This window comes from Anopheles nili, chromosome 3, assembly GCF_943737925.1.
Source record: "Anopheles nili chromosome 3, idAnoNiliSN_F5_01, whole genome shotgun sequence".
Classification (NCBI taxonomy): domain Eukaryota; kingdom Metazoa; phylum Arthropoda; class Insecta; order Diptera; family Culicidae; genus Anopheles; species Anopheles nili.
The window spans coordinates 74,359,934-74,384,054 of NC_071292.1; the positions used below are offsets into that span (position 1 = coordinate 74,359,934).

The 24,121-nt window shown below is 45.6% G+C and overlaps 2 protein-coding genes across 2 annotated transcripts; one reads left to right on the forward strand and one right to left on the reverse strand.

Annotated features, from left to right (window-relative positions):
- Window positions 1-3,196: 3,196 nt before the first annotated feature.
- Window positions 3,197-4,268, forward strand: LOC128725257 (ribonuclease P protein subunit p25-like protein). The gene is made up of 2 exons (XM_053818985.1): window positions 3,197-3,522; window positions 3,581-4,268. Exons 1-2 carry the CDS (start codon window positions 3,245-3,247, stop codon window positions 4,227-4,229), a joined length of 927 nt encoding a protein of 308 aa, XP_053674960.1. The 5' UTR covers window positions 3,197-3,244; the 3' UTR covers window positions 4,230-4,268.
- Window positions 4,269-5,737: 1,469 nt separating this feature from the next.
- Window positions 5,738-7,092, reverse strand: LOC128725510 (MOB kinase activator-like 4). Its single transcript, XM_053819262.1, has 4 exons — window positions 7,033-7,092; window positions 6,667-6,830; window positions 6,362-6,571; window positions 5,738-6,285 (listed from the first exon to the last, which is right to left on the reverse strand). Exons 1-4 carry the CDS (start codon window positions 7,090-7,092, stop codon window positions 6,051-6,053), a joined length of 669 nt encoding a protein of 222 aa, XP_053675237.1. The 3' UTR covers window positions 5,738-6,050.
- Between the last annotated feature and the right edge of the window lie 17,029 nt (window positions 7,093-24,121).

Below are 24,121 nucleotides of genomic sequence, written 5' to 3' on the forward strand. Positions count from 1 at the left end.
ATGCTCTAAATGAAACATGAAAAAACGCGCAGTTTTTTATCCCTTTTTTCAATTATCATACATGGCGCGAATGCACGACACGGATTTCCCGACAAAGGCGCGAGGATGAGCATATGTTCCGTGCCTGGGAAAAAATGCATGTTCGCGGTTTTACCCTGACCTCCGGTAGCTGTTACGTTACCGCTCAAACACGCGCTTATCGTTATTTACATCGAATCAATTAACCTTCAATCACCGAGGCTCCCCGGGTCGCCCACGTGCGTCGTAAATCCTCTCGTCCATAGTAACGAGGTGCGCAGAGGCGCGCTTATTGGTGAAAATTTTCGCCGCACGGTTGAGCTCGCCCTTTTTTAGTGGCCCGGGGAGGAACACTCATTAACTCGACGGTTCTCGACCCTGTTGCATGTCGAAAATGGGAAGTGGATTCTCTTTTTTTTTGTTATTTCGAACTGAAGTTGGAAGATTACCATCGTACATCAGTGTACAATAGGGTGGTTAAAATGGGAGCGATGGCAAGATGAATAGATTTGCAGCGAGGGTTTGGGTGATGCTTGGGGAAATTAAAATCGACGTTCTGCCCATCGACGTTGGCCGAGTGAAAACGTGGAAGCGGAGTAAGCGTAAAAGGAAGTAATTTTTATTATCACAAAAGAGTGCTTATCACTTGTCAGTTAATTAAGTCCATCAATCAAATGTTGGGGTAATTTCGATCAATGTCAATCGCTTGGATTGATTTTTTTTAGATTTGTATGTTAAATTAATTTATCATACTATACCACATTCAGTTTTCAATTTTACTAACTTATTGCTATTCACTTTAGCTGGTTGTATTTATCATTTAGAAATTGCGTTCTTCGTCTGTGCTTCGTTTAAGTTACTCTCTCGACACGATGTTGCCTTTCGGGTATTGGAACATTGTTACCATCGTCCTGGGTATCCCTCTCTCAAGGACTGCGCTATTGCGTTGACGTCACTATAGTGTACGCTTCGGCACCTCAGACGCTCGCAATCCTTGCCGCGGCCCTTTCACGGGTGTGTATGTGCCGCAAATTCCTCGGTACCATCTTGTGGTGATTTAAACTATTACCACGAGCGCACAAGAGCTCGCTGAAGTTCCGCTTCCTACATTGTAAGAAAACTACGCTAAGGGTCCTTTTTTGCGCTTCTCGACCGTTGGGGTCGTTGCTGGTTGGTTAGTTGGATAGCTGTTTTCACACACATTTCAAAGAGAACGCTTCGTTCGTTCTTTCCTCAATGTGCAGCCTTTCATTCGCTCTTCTTATTGGGGAGCGAAAATAAAAGTCAGTCGAGGGATGGGGTTTGGCGTGGAGCGAGATATTCCTGAATGAAATTCTTTCACGCCGCTGGCATAACTTCAGCAAAAGGAAGAAAAAAACGGCTTGGATGTCGAACGACTGGCTCCGTGGGCAGAAAACGCGAGACACCTCGAGGGGTTAGAGAGAGGGGACAAAAAGACTCCCACAAACAACAATACTCTTGGTGGCATTGCTGCGTGTTAGAAAGCACAAAGCGTCAGCGAAACCCGCGTTGGTACTCGTGTCCTGTTCTTCCCGGGAACCGATGCGCCTCCGAGCGGATATGATGAAAAAGCTGTCGATGGAAAATTAATTCAACCCACTTGTTTCGTCCCCCAACTTCGGTTTCTGACGCTCGAGAGTTTTTCCAGAGCGGATCCGCCATCGATCTGGCTGTCGCCGGGTCCTCTAGCGGTGTTAGAACGAACTAGCTGCTGGCTATGTGTCGCTCGTTGGATGAATGGTAAATTGGGTTTCGCTAGGGTCACATTCAGCACCCGTTTAGGCGGGGGTTTCCACGCGAGCCATCCAAATGGTTCATCAAAATTCGACCTCGCTTGCTCGAACACGATGGAGTCCTTTCGACGGGTGGAAAAATTGGTACTTCTAGATGCGTGCGGCTGTCAGCAACGTGAAACGTTGCTGCCGGTTCCATCGAAGAAAACGATGAGGATACTACGGGGTTTCATCATTTCTTGCAAGATGCTTTCCCCATCGAACGGGGAGTTCATCGGAGAGACTTTCCTGGGGCCCTGCGGGGTTGGTTGTTAATTTTTATACCATCACACGGACGTTTCTCTCCGGCGTGGTTGGCAGGAGAAGTGGCTGGTATCAATTAAATTACGCATCATCTGCACACCACACAGCTACTCATGCGGTAGTAGGGCTGCGCTGGACTGCGCCCTTGAGGGCGTTGTTTGATGGAAACGAGCGAAGAATGACTTTATCAAGGATACGGAATATTCTACGAACAGAAACGTTCAACCGGTGTTGTGTTGGACATCGTACTTTCACGTAGCTTGTGATGTGGCTAAGAGACCGTTGAATGTGCTCAGTTATGTACGGATTTACGCAACCAACGCGATCATTGTCCACATCGTTCTTCATTCATTTGCTACGATTGTGTCGTTGAGTGTAAGTTTGCCAAGAAAAAAATGCACACGAAACGAACCAATTAAGGACCGCATGGTTGGCAGTTGCCATCCTCACCACCCGCACAAGTGCAGAAATTTGTTCGATTGGATAATCTAATCGAGTGCTTGCGACAAAATTGAGTTCGCTATTTGCGGGCCAAAAATTTAGCCCGATTCGGTTCCCGTCATCGAATTGCTGCGCACGGCGATGACGCAAATGGTGACACTTTTTACGTCAGCACTTGTAGCGTGGAGGCTTACGGGAACCAACCGCTGCAGTTGATATCTACCGTCGTTGCCACTTTCTAATGGTATCAATTCACTCGATACGAGATTGTGGGCTTTGCTGCATCGTGTATTATCCTTGCTGAACATGCCGAGACTGACGTGGCACAATTTTACTCCCGACGTTCGATGTATGGTACTCCGAAACCGTTATGTTGAATGGCCGTATCGACTTCGTCCTTTTCGAGATGCCAGTGGAAGCAAAAAAAAGGGTTCATCTCGTCCACTGACCGTTTTGCTGGAATGTGGAAAATATTCCTCTCAAAATTCCATCCAAAGCGGTAGCCGCTGATGACTTCAGGTTGCTCCGAGTGCACCATCCAGGCTGTCGACCCGGTTCTAGGACCGATAATCAATAATCGATCGTACCTCTCGACCGAATGGGGTGTGCCTATCAGTCAGTCACCTGTTCTTACGGATTTTAACCTGCTATTGTTTTGTGTTTTCCTTACAGAGCTTCCATTCGCGAGAAAACTCCGTTGCGCCGCGTGTCCTGCGCGGCACGTCAGGATGATGCACTACAAGAAGGGCAAGAACGTGGAGGAGGAGCTGTCGCAGGAGCAGATTCCGATCGAGGTGCTGCCCGAGCGATTCCTCTGGATGCACGTGAAGGGTGGTTCGGCGGTGATGAACCTAATCGAACACGCGAAGAAAGCCCTGGAAGACGGCACGTACAGGTCGGTTGTGTGGAGCGGTTCGGACGGTGGCGTCGGCAAGACAGTGAGCTGCGCGGAAATTCTTAAACGACACTTCGAGCTGCACCAGGTGACGCGGATCTGTTACAGAAAGTAGGTAACTTTTCCACCACTGTGCAGGATATCATGATTACGATTTCGCAATCCGTAGGGTGGAAGAGTTTTGGGATCCACAAGAGGACGGACTGGAGCAGATCGTTGCTAAGCGCAACATTCCCTGCATGCACATTCTGATGTCGCTGGACGAGATCGATCCGAAGGTGCCGGGTTATCAGCATTCGAAGGCTCAGGGTGGCTTTTGGACCGGCGCTGGCCTTACCGGCGCGACGGAAGGACCTCGAAAGCGCAATAAGGAGGGTGGTGACAAGAAGAGCAACTACTTCACTGGACCGCAGCTCAAAAAAAAGGCCAACCGCCATTACGCGAACGGTTCAGGAGGTGGCGAAGGCCCCACAGGCAACGGAGCAAATCGGCAAGGACCATTCGGGAAAGGAAAAGGACGCGGTGGAGATGCTGGTGAGGGTGCGAGCGGTGGTTCACGCAACAAGGCCAAATCAAAGGATGGACATAGGCGGAAAACCGATGGTGGTGATGGCGAGGTAAGTGAAAATGGAGGCAAGAAGGTTGCCGCTGGACGAAGGGATGGGAGAAAATTGGATCATAACCAAAGCGCAGACTGTTCCGTCGGTGAAGTGATGGATACGAATGATGGCCCAACGTCACGCAAGGTAACTCCTTCCACGGTGTTGGGAATCACTGGAAAGGAAGGCCTCAGTGGGAATCAGAATTCAGCACAATGAAAATATCGTCCATTAGATTGTTTCTTGTGAACGTCGGGGAAGGGATTTAAAATAAATTGATTAAGAGAATAATAACAGTCGTATTGAGAAATAGCTAACACCTAATTTCTGTCCGAATATGTTTACTCATGCTCTCGATACTAATCTCTGCAATAACCCTCTTTTCCCACAATACTCTTCCAATCAAACATAGGCCAATTTTCCGTGAAAGTGTTTGATAAATGGATTTTATTACTTTCTACTCTCGTTATCTACTTCGCGTACCGTAGAGAGGTGTTGGTTAACGCCCATCGCAAGGGTGGTGGTGCGTAATCTTTGTTGTTAATGTTTTTTGTTGTATCGTTTCATAATATATTTGTTTAACGAGTGTTTTGTGTTGTCTTCTCCCGTGGGTGGTGGTCTATTGGCATGCACGTGATTGCCGTGCGAAGTGGATTCGTTTCGTAGTGAGTGGTCACAAGACTGCGATAGTATCGATAAATATCCCTTTCGACCTCAACGAAGGATGTGGGTGACGTAAAGAAAAATATTTAAAACAAACAAAAACACACACATGCACACTTCTGAATGCTAATGGGAGCAAAGAAACTCCTAATCGTGTAGAACTAAATGGATGAATGAGATAAACGGTCTCAAATAACGTATGTTTCGATTGTCGAAAGTAAAATTCCCTAAAAGCCGTCCTCCTTCGGTTTGTGTTGCATACGTTATCCTTAAAAATTGAGTTCTCTCTATTAGTATCGCATATGTCCGTATATTTGAGGATTGTAGTGTGTAATGTGTGTGTGATTAGATATATTATATGAAACATTCCGCGTAACTTGTCCTTTTCCGGTATTCATTTTCATTATTGCTTTCAACATGAGGATGGGTAATGCTACCTTCCAATATAGCTGTGAACCGTAGCGCAAACGGTTGCATGTAAGATTGAATTTATCGTTTACATTCGTCTTAGTTTTGGTTCGTGATGTTTTCCTAAAATTTTCAAAGAAGCAGTATTACTAGCTGAGGCTCATTCTTCTCATCTTTCAATGTTATTGTTTGGATCTGTCCAATTAAATGATAGCTTCATTGTTTATACATGTATTTTTATATATAGGTTTTCCGTTACAATACGAGTTGTTTCCTTTACGTTAGTTATTCTGCTTTTGACAATATCTTTAGCTATAAGATTGTGTTTTGTTTCCAATATTCGCACACATTTACTACCAAAGTGATCGTAAAAAAACATGCCTTTTTCCATCATTTGTTTCTGCGTTCAATAGATTTCTGGGGGACTCTCAGCAACGTAGATTTGCGTTGCACGCGTGTGCCAATTCATCGATACACTTAGGAGTAATAGAACACAATGAAGTAAAACATCCACATAGAGTGGAATAGAAAAGCAACGGAAATGCTTCCGAAATTTAGAAAATTTTGCTGGACATAAAACAGACAGTAGAACTAAAAAGAAAAAAACTTTAAATTACATTTAAGCTAGGGAGAGATATTTTCAAACCCTTCGAGACATGTCACGCCTTCGTTAAATTAACTCTGGTCGGCAGTAGCACTCAATGTACGTACGGAGGCCATACGAATGGCTTCATGGGACTATTCAACGGCAGTATGCCGCTATGTTTGACTGTGCTTGGATACTTGTTCATCTTCAATTTACAGAGTATGATGGTGCTTTTGTTTGTTGCAAACCTTTGAGAACTATAACGCTAGATAGCTTTTTTATCCTGCGCTTTTTCTCGTTCTCTTATTATGGTTTCACTTCGAATAGTCACACAAAGTTGCGAAAAATAACGCCCGTGTGCCTGATTCGTCTTCACCAGCGATTTATGCTTCGCTTTCGCCAGGAGTCAGCTCACATTCCGGAATGGGAACGATTAGATTTTCCTTCGACATGAGCGTGTACTTTGTAACGAAGTTGGTGAATCGCAGACAGAGCGATGTCTCCTCTTCGAACTCGTTGAATATCCGTCGGTGATGGAAGTACGCGTGAGAGAAAATTCGATACACGCGGCGACACACCGACCCTAGCTTTGCTACGGAGGAATCCTTGATGGAAACTCTGCGGATAGCATGATAAGAAAATAAGCATACGTGTTATATCTTGCATCGAATCTAGACTACAAGGACCAACTTACCTGCTGGGAAAATACTTATTACTATTCAACAAGCACGCAGCACCATCTAGCGTGTGCCGGGTGTAATCAATTGCCGGACACTCTTTGGGCGTTTTGTGGGCTGCGCACAGGAAAATCCACTGCTCTGTGGCCGTCATTTGGGTGCAGGTGGCCGGGAAGCACTGCGTCTGAAGCCTTACAGCTAGTCCATTCAGTTCCATACAAAATTGTCTGTAGGGAGAAATTTCCCCGTCGAACAGGTGTTATCACTAGTGCTATGAAGGACCCTATCCCACTGTCCAAATGCTTGGTTTTTAGCTCATTACCTCAGGTGTTCGTACTTCCACACGCCCTCATCCTGCCCATCGGGCATTGTCAAAATTTGGTCCACATTCGAGGGGTCTCTTTTGATCATCTGTTGGATGTATTGCTGCACGGCAAGCGTGCTATCCATTTCCTCGAACACTTCATCGGCCCAGTTGGAAAAATCCTACAACACGAAAGAGGCAATCGATTGCATTAAAGGTAAGGAGGGTTTCACTTTCTCATCACAACAACGGAGGAAGCTCAGCGAAAGTGGCATGCGATAATTGCGATGTTCCAAGGCGGGGATAGCAAACTTCAACAAGAGGCAGTGTTGATTTACTTCTGCGGATACACGTTATGCCACTTAAACCGATTATTTCACATACCTTAGCCTTCGTTCCGGGTCTGTTTCGTCGCAAAATTGTAGAACCGTCAGCCATCTTCATGATTGAAAATTTTCTACTTCTTTTTTATGTTGGTGTAGACAGGATTCAGCCGAGCTGACGGTATGTCACTTATGAATTTTCGTTCGTTCATCATCTCACTCACGCATTCATTTCACGATTGCGATGTTTACCGTTGTGCATCTCTGTCTCGCGCTCTTTGCCATTACGTTTGTCAGTTTCGCTTAGCGTATAGGCTCTTATGTTCAGTACTCCGTTAAAGCGGTCCGGTTGACCCAAGCAGCATTTGCTTTTCGAAGCGAGTCAAATAAAAGTCATACAAATCGTTAAATAACCACTTTTCTTTTATCGTTCAAAGCTGTATGAAGGAAGATATGTATAGATTACCAATTGTGATTCACTGATCGAACACTTTTTGGTTTCAAGTGCATTCATTCTATTAATTTAAAAAGTAAAGCAATTTGATAATCAGGGCAGGGGTATAAAGGTTCTTAAAAGTTAACTGTAAAGGGATGAAAACGGTTATTCCCGTGTTTACTGCATTTGGATAAATCTTAACTCTAATCACAATAACAGGCGCTACATTAAAATGTAGTGAAAATTTATTTAAAGGAAATTTTTTGCAAATACCTCTTTGCATCCATTTTTATATTTTTTTTTCGTTAGCCGTACTTGGCTCCACTGCCAATCTAATCCAAAAGAACTAAATGTTCACAGATTCACTCTGAGCCTATAAAATCAAAATGTTGAAAAGCTAAACATAGCACGCTTCTCTTGATTCACCTTTCCTGCAGGCTGTTAGGCTTGGACCCTTTCGGAAATGAAAAACCAATAGCACAAAAATCCAGTGTCGGTTTTAACCACTCGTCCTGAGATGACCGATCCGGGGTCGCTGTTGTTCCGGCAGGCCACGGTCAAGCAGCGCTCATTAGTTACGGATCAATGGAGAAGGAAATGAAAAGCTAGTCAGGCGTTGCCGGAAACGTGTACCTCTTTTAACGGGGGCATAAACAAACGTAAAGTCCTTAGGACAACAGTTGAACAAATGTGCCACCTGCCCGAATTAGAAGAGCTGAGGAGTCGAGAGGTCGTGCGGAAAGGATAATGGAACGATTGGTGGTGGGTTGCTCATTTGGTGATCTAAATGACCTTCATCATGGGGTGAGATCGTAGATTAGAAAAGAAAAGAAACACATGCGACCAAAACGACCCCATCCTTGAAATTATGCCTTGAAAATGGCGGATGTTGCAAGCTTTATGAAAAAGGATACAGTTATAAATAGCACAGAAAATGAATTTACGAAAAAAGATAAAAAAAATTTGTCATTTAACCGCCCGGGGCACAGCGCAATTATTTTCAATTGAAATTGTAAAGCTTTATGGTGTAGAAAGGAGAATCATTTGGCTCGAGAAAGTGGGGCGCTTTTCCAGAATCGCTCGCAATCAGACCACCAGCCAAGCCACGGCTGATAAATGCTACTGAATTGGATTAATTAATGGGTAAAGTTTGTATTTTTAGAACACGCACCGACGCGTAGACGAAGCTCTCGTTGTTCCCACTGAGTTTGGTCTCTGTCCTTGTGAAAAAGCTTCCCACATCGAGTGCGTCCAGCGTGACGGTTCTTTCGAGTGCTTCCGGGCGTTAACCCACTTGGAGAATGATGTCTCTAGTGCTTAGTGGCCGCTCCGGGGGTTGCTCATCTTGTATAGGTGGTAAATTAGTTTCACTCTCCCCGGAAATGCTTCCTTGCCGAGTTCCCAAAATCACACCGACCGCTCCGTCGCTGGTGCCTCCGAAGGCGGCGACATCCTTCAAAGTAATGGGAAAGTAATTTCAACTTTCTCTTGGGGTTCGTTTCCAATCGGTGTCGAATTATGGGTGTCGAACTTTGCCGATCCTCCGGCTTAGTGGTCCGAGGCAGAACGAGGCAAAATAAATAAATAAATGCAGCAAAAAATACACAAACGAAAAAAAAACTACTAAACTCAACGCAGATGCAGCAGGTACTGTTTGCTCAACGCCTTTTCCCTGGTTCTTTTTTTCTGTTGCTACTTGTACAATCCGCTTAGGAAACGCTGCAGATGAGACTCGCTTTAGGTAGCTCGTTAAATTTCTCCCGAGAACTTTTTAAAACTGTACCAGTGGTCGTTGTGCTTTTTTTCATCGTTCGTAAAGTTTCCGGCTGGTCCCAGACAGTTTTGTCGCTGGATCGGCCGCGGATTAACGTCCTAATTGTTGACTCTCTATATCTCCCCACCGTTACGAAGTCCACGCCCGCAATGTCTCCCTCTGGGCGAACGCGCCGCAGTTCGATAATTTTCCATTAGGGATTCATTTTGTCATCGACCCTCCCCGGGAGCAGATAGCGATCTTTTCTTTTTGTTTCGTAGTGCCTTCCTCGCTTGCTCGATACGGTCAGGATTGCCTTTTTTGGGGTCGTGTTTGAGGAACGGCGGAATCCACAGCCCATGACACACGGTGTTTCGTGGAATAGAGAGAACAAGGCGCACCATGGATCGTGTTCTCTACATTAGCTGACGCCTCGGTGCCTCGTAATTACGTTCCATTTCGTCACCCTGTAAGGTTTTGCCTCGCTTCGTCCCAGGCAAGGACGTTCGGGTACGCGACATCTGGGAAAGCTCCCAACGGTTTGCCCGTTCTGGCAAAGCGAGCTTTGGTAAAACCATGTCTCAAAGGTTGCCAATGTTGGGGATGTTTTACACGCTACTCATCGTCGTTGTACAGCGCTTCCATGTACTTCCGGTTTACTGTGAAGCAGCACCGAACCATCTGAGGTGAGGTTTTTTTGTAGTCAATGTGTTCTCTATCTTGTGTTGTATCTTGAAGGAAATTCACTAGAATATGCGTTGAGTAATTCGGGGTAACTTTTGCAACCCTCGCGTATCTGCTATCTAGCGAAAAGTTCCTCTAATCGGGCACGTCGAGGCTCCATCACACGGTGACTCCAAATGCATCAACTTTACCAATTAAGCCATCGATGGCGCAAACGAATGGCGGCTAATGGACGCCAAACATTAGAGCAACGCTAAAGATTGAACCATTTAGCTCCCATTAGGCCACGACGGAGGGAGTTGGTGTTGTTTTAGGACGCTCTCTAAAATGACGACCATCTTATCTACGCCTGTTCGAAATCCAAAGATCCAAAGTAAACAGACGATTAACCAAATTTGCTTGGCTGCTACCGGTGAGTTTAGGGACTCCAGCGTGCCAAGTGTTCCTGCTCCACACGCCACTTAGGTGGGTTCGGTGTTAAAGTGGACGAAAAGGAGAAACCGGCTGTGTATGGCACGTGTTGGCTAAGCACTTGGAAATCTGTTGACAGGTCGCCCCGGATGATCAACGTGTCGAAGGTCTCACTCCCGGAGCGATTCTCGCCCATTGCTAACCGAATTAAGGATACGTTCGAGTCCCGTGGGGGCAAATCGTCTCCTGATTTAAAGCTGAGTTATGACTTGATTTGTGCGGATTTCTGCATCACTGAAAGCTACTTCACCGCGGGCGGCTGACAAACGCTGCCGGTGGATTATTTAAAGTTCGTACCGTTCCGTGAGGCGCTTCGTGAATTTATCGCTGAACCTCCTGTACGAGCCCAGCCTGTGCCGGTGTCTGCTTACAGGTGGTTTATGTTGTGCCACACCATTGATTCCATTTCCACCTGGGGAAAAACGAAAACGAAACACACTTACACACATGTGGCGCTGGTGGAAATATTTTTGCTGGTTTCGTGAGGAAGCGTGGAATTTTATGGTCGTACTACATCATGCCAGCGTGTCTCAAACGTGGTGTGGCTCTTTTAACCAGGCATAAGGCCATTGTGTTGGAAAGCGATATGGGGATAGTGCTGGTGCATTATATGGGTGGTTTAGTTAATTGTGAGTTTTTGTTTCTCCGCTTGTCCTACTGCGTTCTTATCAGGTTGTATGGATGTTTTCAAAATCTGTTACAAGCTTATAGAAGTGTGTTGAATTTTCAATAAACGGTTTCCATTTCCACTAAACGAGTCTTGCCCATTAGATTATGCCTTTTTGTAGTGCATTTCTTTGACAGAACTATATAAAACAAAGCCTATATAATATCATAATCCAGCAAAAGTATCTCATGCAGATACGCTTACTATAAACGCCTCGGCACTTGATCCAGGTTCAATCACTTGTAATAACCATTCCGAACCGGCTCGCTATAGCGCTTTTATTTTATTATCTCCCGGTTATAACATCATAACTCCTGGGAGGTTACCTTACTCTGATAGCCCTTCCGCCAACACCGACGGGTGACTTTCAATCTTCCAATCGATTGCCTCATCGATCGGAGGACATGCAAGGACGTGCATGTGTCGTGGCCGATACCTACTCCAACAGCTCGCATGTCTGGTTGAGTATCTGGTTTAGGTCGGCAGCTAACATCTGGTGTGGTTGGGTGGCGTTGGGAGGGAATTCATTATAGTCTTCTTATTCCGTTGCCGTTATTCCGTTCCATTTGTTCTTCGTCTACTCCATTTGCATTAGCAGCGACACATCGATACAATCAGAAAAGTAATCCATATGTTCCAGCGGCTGTTCGCTTTTTACGCGCGGTTCCTGGAAACCTTTAATAGGGTTCCGTGTGTTGGCGTAATTTCCGGTTGGTTTGTTTCGAATTGTGGCACGGAAGGCGGTATACCGGATAGGAATCTGTGACATTTTTGCACGAACATTTAATTAGATTTTATCCACATTTCGCCCTCGTTTTGGGAGGTGCATGCGTTTGGGTTATAAAATGCGGCACGGTGCATGCCGGGAAATAAGCACTAGAGAAAACAGCTGTACGGCACGAGATGTTTAACTCGTGGAATGTCGAGGTTCCGTTTAGGGAAGGTTTATGGAATTTGTCTAAGCGATTTCATTCATTCAGGCACGGGTGGGCGAGAACTACCTTGAGATTAGCTCTCGTACCAGGATTACTCAATAGGCTCCAAAGGAATATAATCGTAGAGGAGCATTTGGTGCATCCCTAGAATCATCGGGTTCATCCACGAGAAAGGACAATGGAGTTCATTACATTCCCTCTACTAATTGTTCGTTTCCTGGATCGCGCATGGAAATCCCACCGGTGGTTTCCATAATTTTCGTCCCTTGCAAATCGACACGCGAAAGCCACACGCCAACCGGTCGCTGTTGGCTCGTGTCTGGCAGAATCCTTGGGGAGCAGTGCTCGCTTCCCGCGGAGGAACCTTCGTGGTCGGTGTTTAATTTTTAAACCGTCTTTCCACTTCCGGGTGGTGGGTTCGACACTGCGCAACTACCCGGTGCTGATTAGCATTTAGATTAAAGCAAATTGCAACGGCATGAATTAGAGGATCGGGTGAGAACGAGCTGCAGCGAAAGCTTGTACGACGCACGAACGTCCGGTGCTGGGAAGGACTAAAGCCGTTCTTTTGCCGGTAGAGTCTTAAGCTGGAGGTGTGCTGGGAGATAAGTTTTTTTGTGGTGCAAAATAAGTATGAAATATTAGTTGATATATCCAACCGTGTGAGAACGTTCAAAACTATCCTGGCAGTAGAAAGCAGGAAGCCACGTGCTGTATAATTTACAATAAGATAGCTTTGCATTGAATCATACGCAGAAGGTGGAGCTGATCCTTGAAGAGGCATTAGACTAATAACATTACATTCAATTTTCAAGATAATCATTTATATTTGAAATTATTCAAAAGGATGCTGATTAAGATTCATATGAGCTCATCATTTGAAAGAGTACAGTTTTTTAGAAACAAATTTCAGAGTAAAATTGCACTTCACTTCCCTAGAATAAGGGTTTCTGGAGTGATTTATGTGGCACTTTTCTAATTGGTTTGATTTTTAAAATTTAGAGCAAGATACAACCAATTGCTGAATGAAAAGCTTTCCTGTTATATTGCACTTCGAGATGTGTTCTTTGTTGTCAGGAAAGCTTCACTTCAGGGTTTTGAGACGTACTAGAGCCGGTGATGTTTTGTAGCTAAAGCATCAGAGGATGTGCATTTTCCACGATCCAAAAATAAAACAAAATGAACTGAGCATACCGCTATTCTGTCAGTCATCAGAAGGGTGAGTCACAGGCATGCAACTTTCGTGAACTAATCTGTACCATTTTCTCAAAGCGCATCATGTGGCGTCAGCCATCGTCGCCCTTTACCTGCAGAACCCTGGCAAGTTCCAGTCCACCAACTGATCTCAGGCTTGAAGCGTGAGGTAAAGTATTCCCAGCCCGGATCGGGCGCAAAAAGAGAAGCACCAGAAATGCGCCCTTAGTAGTGCCGGGACCCGACCAGAAACTCTCCGGTGCATCATTTGGTAGTGGTTCAGTTCTCACGTTCGTTCCCGGGCTCGTTTAGTTTATTTTACTGAAGTGTGGGTTCCAGCGGAGAGGGAAAACGAAAACCACGCTGACACATTTGACGGAAGCTGCAAGAGGCCACATGCAAGGGGTTTCCAGGAATGTGGGGTCATGCGCGGGCTTTTTTTATCTTCTACCAGGTGCCATCTCTGTCCGCAAAACTGCCAAGGTCGTCGAAGTGGCACAGTAACGGCGTTCCGAAAACGATGCAAGAAGCAACAATTTGCTACATTTTTAAGCTTCTACACCGCTTGGAATGACAACGCTGGGAACCATTTGCAGCCGCGGATGTTTGGTTATGCTGGTATCGGTGCAAAATGGCGCGTATTGGCACGCTGGTATGTGCTGCGTTTAAATAGTTGCTCTCGTGCAAGGATCCACCATTTGCCTGATGACCCGTTTTAAAACAGTTTAACATTCGAACTGTGTTACTGGAAATTTTTTTTTCATCAAATTCTTGCACATTTCACGAGAACAGCGATGGTGTGCATTGAGATGTCGGTCTTCGAGAACACCTGCAGATCTGCAGGCAGGTTCTGTGGTCAATTTGAACCTTATCTGCATCGCTGGCAAGCTGCTAAAGTTATTGGCAAAGCTCACAAACGATACTGCAGGTATATCCTTTAATGCGACTTCGTCTGTTAGGATAGCCCAAAACGTAGTTCGCACGTGGACAAAGCGCGCTACAGATTGGTAACGTGGTGCGCTCGTGATGGCCGCCATCCGTGCGCGAAGGATAATACCACTGCACGGTGCACCGCGAACAGATCCTTCGATGGTTTTGCGTTCATCTTCCGAGTTGGTCTCAGTTCCATGCTGTCCGGTACGTGCTTGGAAAAGTTTATCTACCATTCCAAATGAGAATGTAATTACTTTATTCGACGTTGTTTGTGCTATTGCTTCTGGGGCGCCTGCATCGCGAAGGAATGCCGGACGAACACCGAAGCCTTCGGAGCGGTATCGGAGAATGTCGAATTGTCGAACATCGGACCATGGAAAGGCGAAAAGTCGAAAGGCGTGAACTGCTGGGAAATCTTCGTCCCTTCGCTGCCATCAGTATGGTGGGACGAGATTCTTCTTGGTTCAATTACTTGTCCGATAAACTTCGATGGTAGCGTCTGGAATCGAAGCGTGGGTGCATCTACTCCTCAGAGGGAATGGGTGAAAAAAGTTCTGCAAAAGGATGCTTTTCTGCTCCAAGCTTCTGCAGCAGGTGGCTCCATGGATTTTCTGTGCGACCATTAGGCGGATCTACGTCGAGGGTCGTTCGGATGCGGGAAGTAAGGGAAGCAATCCTTTCGTTGAATGGTGTCATCAGATAATAAGAGCAATTTGGACGCGATGAGGAAAAAAAATCTCGCATTCAGAGGGAAGATGCGCGCTGACTTTCTGATGGAGGATCTCCACGACGTGTTGGGCAGATTTATTCGTACCCTTGCGCTTTCGTTCTGTATGGCTTTCTCTCTCGTTCACTTGTGTGTTTGCTCTCTTTCACTAGGGATAATTGAAACGAACGAGCAAGCGATGGAAAATGTGGAAAACATCAATAAGAGTGCATTTTTTTGTTAATTATTCTTAATGGTGTTTATTTTCTTCGAGTACTTGGTGCTTAAGTTTTAATTATTCTGCAATTTTATGGCTGCACTTTACCGCTTCGTCATTGAAGTGTTCGTGCTATCAAGCACGATGATGCACGCTTGAGTCACCATCAGGTGATTCTTGTCGTTTGGAATAAAGGAAAATCGCAAATGAAAGGATTTAATTAAATTTGGTTGTAAAAATGCCATCATGAATTGCAAACCTAAAAGAATGTCTCTTCCTTTGCCTTAGTCGTGTTTCTTGTTGAATGTGTGCACAACGGCTTATAAAAGCAATAAATATGCATTACAAATCCTTTCGAAATGAATGATTCTTTGCCTGTTTGAGAACATTCTTGCTATCTTCTTGTCACAAACAAGAAAAGCACAAATTGGAAAATGTTTTTGTTACAATGTTGCATTTTCATTATCCTGTGGAGCTCTCGGCACGAGAACAACGATTTATTTTACCTTTCTTCCGTTAGCGGGTTTCGTCTAGCAACCATCCAAGTTATCCGCGGTCGTCTTCCAAGGTCGCAAGTGACAGCAGCCGACGCAGCTAGCGCTAGGGACACCATTAGTTTACCGTTACCATTGCCATCCATTATCCTCGCTCACCATTTTGACAGATACGCGCCACGCAAACCCAACGCTACCTCAAAAAGGATCCTGATGTGCTTTCGTTACCGCAGCTGACAGGGTTTTGTTGTTCCCGTGTGCCCTCGATGGGGCCTGGTCCCGTTCTCACCAGTCTTGCTGGCTGAAGCGTTGACAGCTCCTTGCAGCCGGAAATAAGTAGCCGAAGCTGGAGAGAAATTGCATTACAAAACAACGACCGAAAGGTAGGAAACCTGAATCTGAGTGTGTGCGTTTGAAAGCAATTTCTTGAAGCTGGACCACCATTCGCCTTTTGGCCGAGCTTCCGGTTTCCGGTTTCAGGAGGGATGAAATTAAATGCATAATTTCATAATCCATTACGACCGTGTAGCCGCTGCTGAGGTAGAGCGAATTTATGGAACAGTCGTTTGAGAGCTGAATCGGTCCCAGTTCGTGGTCTAGTCTTGAAAATACCGCCTTTTTGTGGACGGGAAATGGGAGCCCTAATGAAATTTAGGCAAATCCTCCAGATTTTTCAGCACCTTCTGCAAGATGCTGCACGTTATGGCGTACCAAACCTTAGGGTCTCCAAGATGCAAGAATTGTGGCTGGTCTTTTCATCGACCACCACGGTGAGTTGCGATTTGATAACATTAGCGAAGAACTTTTCCCAAAAATAATAGTTATCTCTACGGTTCAAACAAAGTAACGAGATGTTCGTCATTCCTCTCGGATTGAGTTGAAAACTCAACCGAAGACGCAATCTCCAGAATCAGGATCAAAATTCCATAAGTTTCACAAACAACAGTGCATCTCGGAGGCGCCGGAGTCGCGTGGCGCAGTTCCTCTTTCCAATTCTCTGAGAATGGAGTTGAAATATGAAAGTTTATAGAAACGTTGGTACGCAAAACTTTCACCACCGTGACGGAGCGAGGCATCATCTTCGCATCTGAACCGGACCCGGTAAGCAACGGAAGAGCAAACTCCCGGACCACGATTCATCGGGAGACTTGAAAGCGGTTGCCAACTCGTTCGGATCCATGTTCCCAGAAGGCACGCGGAGAGGGAAAAATCACAGTTTTCCCAGGAATGCCGTTACAGGCGAGATCGTTTTACTGAGCGACGTAAGAACAATCGCTGTCGTGGCGTGCACCGACTCCTTGGGGCGTACCCTTGGGATTCACTTTGCTCCAAGCAAAAGGAGTTGCTTTATGACTTGTCAGTATCCTCAGTCATCAGACTGAACGAAACTGCTGATGCGTGTGACAGACGCGTGCATCACGGTCGGTTGTTGCTCCAATGCGACCCTTAGGGCGGCAACTACTACTATTAATGCTCTCAAACTGCTGGAATCTAACCGTCGTGTCGTGGAAGCCCTAGTAGTGTAATGGCAGCAGTGGCTCTCAGAAGGTAGGGTGTCTTTTGTTCTGCCAGTGGGGTGCAATGTGCAAGCCGTGGATGCAACGCAGGTTGCATGTCCTTTCTTGCAACGGTGATACGGGAAAGTTTTGGACATTCTTTGGAATGAAACTAAGGAGCTTGCTAAGAAGCAGGTTGACTTCCACTGGGACAAGAGCGATGTCACAAGTCCATTGCAAGTAAAGTATTTGGCACTGAACTGGTAAAGGAGTCAAATTGAATCTCCTGGATTTGGGAACGTAATTCGCAAAACAAAAGAGTATAATGACACTGGTGAGACTTGAGTATAGTAGTTCCAAATGATGAGGTTCATTAGATGCTATTCAATAGAAATCGATTCAGCGAGACTTAATTTGAACATCTCTATTCTGTTTGTATGAAAAAACAAATATATTAGTTATTCTCTCAAGATATAACTGAGTCACCGTGCAACGGACGCGAGACACAGATGTCTTCTTTGAAAATGCCAGTAGAATTACTTAAAGAAGGGTAAATTTTTAGCGACCCTATTTGTGTGCTTTTTATGTAAAGGGTCCGTTTCATTGATACCATTGATGCGGTTCCAACCCAACCGGATTCCTAATAAAGTGGACACATTTTTGACAAACCACCTTTTTTTTGGTGGCCCGAAAGCTCGGCAAACAAAGCCAGGTAAACTCCGTAATATAACTTTTTTTTAAAAGTTGTCAACATTCCACTCACGTAGGTCGGGATAGCAGCAGTCCCAAACCCATGCCCGGGACAGCAGTCAAACCTGTCGGAATGTGCCAAGGTTGTGGTTGACAAAAAAAGGGTTCACTTTTGGCTTGAGAGTAATGGATGCGGGTGAGATTGATCCTTGATTTAATGGAAATTGTGTCTTCTTTACGATCATCTTCCTTTGCTGGGGTGCTGTCTGCCGTCGGCTCTGTCCTCGGGTAAATTAGGACCTCCGTCTGACAAAGCGCCATCTGGTGGAGAAGATGTTTTGTTCACAAAAAGCAAAAATTCTCGGACGCGCAAGTGTGGCACTCGTAAGTAGACGAGAAAGCTCTCTTCATATCTCAAGGCATGCTGTGCTCATCTAGCACTACTTGTCTAGCGCTCGTGGAGGGCTTCGGCCGCGGGAACTAGGTCAACGGAGTGAAGTCCGCGTGTGGAAAGAGGGCCCGGAATCACCGGCGGAAGTAATGCTAACGTCCGGGATTTTTTTCCATTCCCTTCAACCCGGAAAGGGTGGTAAATGAAGCCGCGGTTATTAACAATGACCGGGCGGATTCGTTGGTGAATAAAAAGGCGCCACCCAGTGCTTGGGACCGCCGGCAGGTGTGTTGTTGTGTGAGTGAAATCGATAATGGGTTGTAGCGTCATTTTTTAATCCTGCCGTGAAGGTCGAGCTACGTCACCGTTCCCGTTGAAAAACGTTGAAGGTTTTGTTGTTCCCCAGCCACAGATGTACCGCATGAACACAGTTGTGGAAAGGGACTTCTTTTTCCCGTGAGCTTAAAATGTTGCCATACTTCGAATTTGTCCACTTACGGTTGCAGTAACTTCCAAGCGACTATGGCGAAGGCATTTATCCATTTCATGTCCGTTCACTGTTGTTAGCGCGGGAAACGAAGCGCATAACTTCTCGAATTTGTTCTACTTTTTGTTCCGTCCATTCCTTGATGTGTTGGCGAACATTCGGTCTGACGCGTGATGGTTTAATATTTTTACGGCTTTGGTTTAGAGGCTTAGTTTTATTCCCTCAGAGAAGCTCTTATTGGCTTTCATTCTATATTTTATCCTAGAAAGCGTGCTATGGTGTTTTGCCTTCCAGAAAACTCTTAGCCTCTGGTCGACGCTTTTGCAGTCGTGGCATTAAGTTGATCAAAAAGAAAGAAAAAACGAGGCTGTTAAAATCCACTCCCTCAGCGTCTCTTGATGGTGGTTGATTATTTATTTAAAGAGTAATGATTTCCTGCGCTACGTTGCACCAAAGAGGGCGAGTTGTCCGAGAAGCAAAAAAAAATACACTGAACCATATCGGAAGTATGAGCGACGGACGGCTTCTGGAAACGATCTTGGAACAAAACCACAATGGAGACGGTTTTGCTCACCTGTGCAAGGACCTGGCTGAGGCTGGCTTTTGTTTTGAGCTGCATTTTCCTTCTTCCGCATGAGTTCATCGTCTCACCGTTTGCTCCCGGCACGTTTGGTACCTGAACCTACCGAACCTAAGGGCGATGGAGTGTTCATGCCGTTGGACTTGGCCGAAGGGTTCCATCTCCGAATGGTTCCTTTGTCCTGGCTCACAGCTGACTGGTTCATGTCTGGCGTTGGAAGAGTGGCCATGAGCGACGATTGGGCTGTACTTGGCTCGGGGGTGAGTAAAGACAAATGTCCAGCAATGGAAAACGAAAGCGTGTCTTGCTGTTGTTGACTGAATCGTAACAGAACGATAGAGGGTCTAGTCTGAATTAAGCTGTGGCAAAGGGAAACCCCTACAGATAATTCATTGAATGAACACGATTTTCGTTATGCTTGAAAGAGCAGTTTTTCACTCTTTGGATAATATTTAAAGAAGCGACTTTTCCTCTAGGTCTTTTCTACCAAAAGGGGGAAACAAAAAAAGGTAAAAAAAAATTTTCCCGAAAAAGGATTCGACCATGAACGGGTTGAACGAGCTTGCCGCGGCCGTCGATTTCACCTGTGGCTCTCGGGTGTCTCGCTCGCGACCTAGAATCTTTCAGTACGAGCCCCTGTCTTGAAATAGGGAGAGCGTTCTGCAAAAGACAGATATCCGTGAGAGTGAGTACTCGTTACTAAAGGGCCAGGAGATGGCCATGAACGCATCCATTTTGCACAGTGGTTCGTTTAAGTAACCTCTGATTTTATTATTTTGATTATTTTAACACGCATTCTTGAAAGCATGAAGAGCTTCTCATTGTCAAAGCAATGTTTGAATTGCTATCATATCTTCAGAAAACGTGTGGAATGGGTTTCTTTGCTCAGCTTGGTATAGTATTTTGCAATAATTAATTTACTTTTCTCGTCTTCATGAAACGTATCTTGCTGAATTTATCATCAAGCAGTTCAGAAAAATATCAACCAATTCTCACATAAAATTCCTTAAGCGTGGGAGCATTACAAAATTGCATCTCGCCAGGCTCTGTTATCAGCCAACGTGTGTGAGTGCCAGGCTGGACTCACACTCGGACGAGAGAGTTTCAAACCCTTGGCAATCGCTCACCAACGCCGAAGCGTCAATGCTTTGTTTTCATCTCCTGTTGAATGTTTGCCCCGTGCAGGAAAAGCACCCTTCCCGGGGGTCCCGCGACCGGAAAGAAGCCCACGTCAGAAAAGCGTTATCAAAAAACCCGAAAGCGACCACCCTCAGTTCGGTGGGTTGAAGCTCTCGAGGCACTCGGTGCTCTCGCAGTTCAGCAACACGTCTCCGAGTCCACCCGGTCCGACTGGGAGCCTTGGAGGCTGTTTTTTCTGTTAGCACACGACCGCTGCGACGAGCTTGCGTTCGGGCTTTGGGGGTCGTTTCCGCAAGTACGCTCGCCCACAGCATACCCGGGCTGGCCGTGGAGTTCCGGATTCCGGCCCGGCTTGTTGATGCCAGCAGCAGCAGCAGCAGCAACAGCGAGACTCGCACATTCGCTCAGTTGATTCTGAACGCGCGTCAGGTGCAGACCGACCGACACACGCGGGCCGCTCCGAGACGCTGCTGCTCCGTAGCCGTGGAAGCGTTACCGTGCGTTACCCAAGTCAGCAACTGGTGCTCGCTGGCCCAAGTGCTGGGGCCATTTGGACCGCCCGTAACGGCATCAGTTTCGGATCTGTTTCCGGTGTGCGTGGCAGTGGATGGTAATTTGGATGAAATTTTAATTGACGTCCGATTTGGTCGAACCCCGACTAAGGAGATGCGCCTCCATCGCTGTGGTGTAGCTGTGTAAACTCTTCTATCGTGACTCCATCGTTTCCCTAGCTCGTTGCGTCCCTTCTTTCCCGGGTCTCACTGGACGTTTGCAAGGGAAAGGTCAGTTTTATGCTGAAACAAACCACACGCACGCGCTGGTCACCTTGCGTGGTGGTTAAGGTTAAACGACGGGCTTGTCCGTCCCTTCTTCGCTTGGTAATTGAGGCGGTAAATCAAAGTTATTAAACAATGACGCTGTCGGGGTCGTGGAGCGTATGTTCTGAAAGAGTGTCTAGATAGTGAAACAAGATAGAAAGGGGTGATGGCAAGAAAATAAAGTGTACGACATTCTCGTAGAAGTGCAATCTTGAAGGCTCTAACGAAGTTTTCACCTGATTGTTGATCTTGCGTGTGATCATTTGAGTTCTGGAGAAGTCACTGTGGGTGTTTTGTAGAAATTCGCCAGCTCGGTTTCAACAGTGAACAACTAAACATCAAAGATTAAATGAAGCTTACACGGTAGCTTAAGATTCCAGAAAAACGACGATGTAAACCATATAACGCCTGCGACATTCATCGATACTCCTTATACACTCGCCCTTCGTTGGCGGTGTGATACATAATTTACGCCTCTGTCCTGAAGGCTCCCGGGCAGTCATCTCAGAATGGACGTCGTGGGACGACCATCCAGGTTCAGCTTCATGTTGGTAAGTTTGGCGCCTTCGGAGGTTGTCTGGTTCTCTTCTGGTTTATGCGTGTTGAAGAATGCGATTTCCATAGCGCCAGATCAAATGAGCTTGTATGACAATAATATAGTGAGTGTATGGAGTATATCTGAATTCGAAGTGTTGCGTGCTCAGGTCAGACGTTCAAGTTGGGTGATTTTCGCAGACCACTGTTGGTGGAAGGTGTGCATAAAGTTTCGCTCAAACTGCCGATACAGGATGAGGACAGTTTGGCTTGTACGAGTTTTGCGATCGAATCAATTTATAAGCCCTGTAGTCCCTTCGGTCGAAAGTTAATGCCAAGGTTCTGAGTGTTTCTGTGCCTTCGCCTTAGCATTACGGACCAGTCTCTCCACACGGGCTTGGGTTTTAGTGAGCCCGCCTCGGTCGACAGTGCGAGTAGGTGAACCTGTTTTGGAACAACCACGCTCGACTGCACGGCGCACTTGCACGGCATTTTGTAGAATGCATTAGTTGGGGCGAGCAGGAAAAAGGTGCGTGATATGGGAGGTATTTTGTCTGCTTCTTCTCATTCTGCTTCCTCTTCTACATATGATCGGTGACAGCCGGTTGACAATCGAAACGAGTGGAGTATCTTTGTACTGGGATTAAGCATAAAATAAGTGATAAATAAGCGAACGACGGTTTAAAGTTTCTTGAAATGCGATTTCATGGATGAATTCATGGATCCTTCCAATAATACCGTGAACTAATGATGACCCATCCCCGTGGTAATTGAGTTCATGGTGGTTTGGGTTTAAAGCTCAGTGCAGTCCTTCGGATCACAAGTGCAGCGAAACAATTAAATACAGGTCGATTTATTAATGTAAAGGGGGCTGGATGTTCCCTCGAGGGATTCAGTTTATGATGATAAATGATCATCAGTGAAAAACGAGGCTTTTTTTTGGGCGAGAAGAAAGACTTCAAAACGCAATATAGCGCCTAGCAAATTAAGTCATCATTAATAAATCCTACACAGCGAGCTGTTTATCACATCGATATGAGATTGGAAAATACCGAAACAAAAACGTTAGCCAAGAACAACTAGTAATAATTTTAACACTTTTTTCCTGTTACACACTAAATGGTTTGAAGAAACATGCCAAAAAGCTGTACCATTATTCGACTTCATTTATCAAAATAATGAGCAATACTTTCCACTCTGGGTTTAGATTGAGTTCTTGCGCTCGGATAATTTATTCAGCACCAAGAAAGCACGGCGATAGCTACGTCTTTGGCCGTTTCTTTCGGGCACGACTTTCGGGGAATATGTAATCATTACACCTTTTTTTCTGCTTTTTTTCGATTTAATATTTACTCCGGGAACGGTTTGGTGCTGCGTTCAGCTGTCGGTTGTTGGGGTGTTGCGTTGCGTGAACCTTTTTTCTTTCCTGAATTTGCAGCTACTTCTGTCTTAGGTTCTTCGTCTCCGTGAAGCTATCAGGACGTTTCTTGTTGATGATAATATCGAGGGTCGAGGTTTACGCGATGAATAATTTGTTACTCATTAAGTCAGGCCAAGAAATATTTAACCGATTGGGGTAAATGAATCTTAATTCGCTGTTATTTCGCACGGCAGCTTAACTATTGTCATGCTGAGTGATACTGTAAATATTAAATCTTAGTTAATTAATTTTTTATAACGCTGCCAAACTTTTTTTTCATTTACTTTGCAAATTATGAGCTGATTTGTAATGAACTGATAACGAGTTTATGGACTTTTTTTGGTATATTGATCATTCGAAAGGTGATGGATTAATTTAAAAATAGCTGTATTATAGTAAGTTGAAATGAAAGGTTTGTTTGTAACACTGTTTTAGTGCAAGTTGTCAGCTTATGTTCAGAAAACGGTAAATATTAACCCTATTGTTTTATAGAGCACTTCGGTGCTTTTCTTGCTCATGTTATTTATTTTTATTTATACATCATTCCCGAATGCTTGAAAAAGGAACCGCCTGAGCAGTCGATACTTGACGCTCGAAGAAGCAGAAACGCGCATTGTTGACAAGCGTGCGTTTATTGGAATTATGATGTCATTAGGGTCATCGTTGGTTAAACGCCGACCCCGCGAATCGAACAGCCGCCGATCTCTCATATCCACACTGGGGCGCATGATCGCGCCAAACATGCCTGTGTGTGCCATTTGGCCCCAAACCTGCTGGCGTAGCGTTCGTGTGGGGGTGTGAGCCGTCGGACGAGTTTCGACTCGCAGCCGCCTTCGCAAAACCAGACCTTTTCAGCCGTCGCATGCCGTCTTGTTTGCGAACGGCGAAACTCGTTCGCGCTTCAGCCGCCCGACGATGTCGATCCGATGTCATCTCTGAGGGCGGTAGGCTTGCGGTTTTTGTTGCTGCTTTTGTTGTTGTTGTTGTTGTGCGTCTCTGTCAGGCAGCCGGCTGGCGCTTTCGCCAACTGTTACGAAAAAGCCCTTTTTTGTGGCAACCCCTTGTCCGAAAGAGGTGCCCCGGGTATGGGAAAGCCGTTTGGGA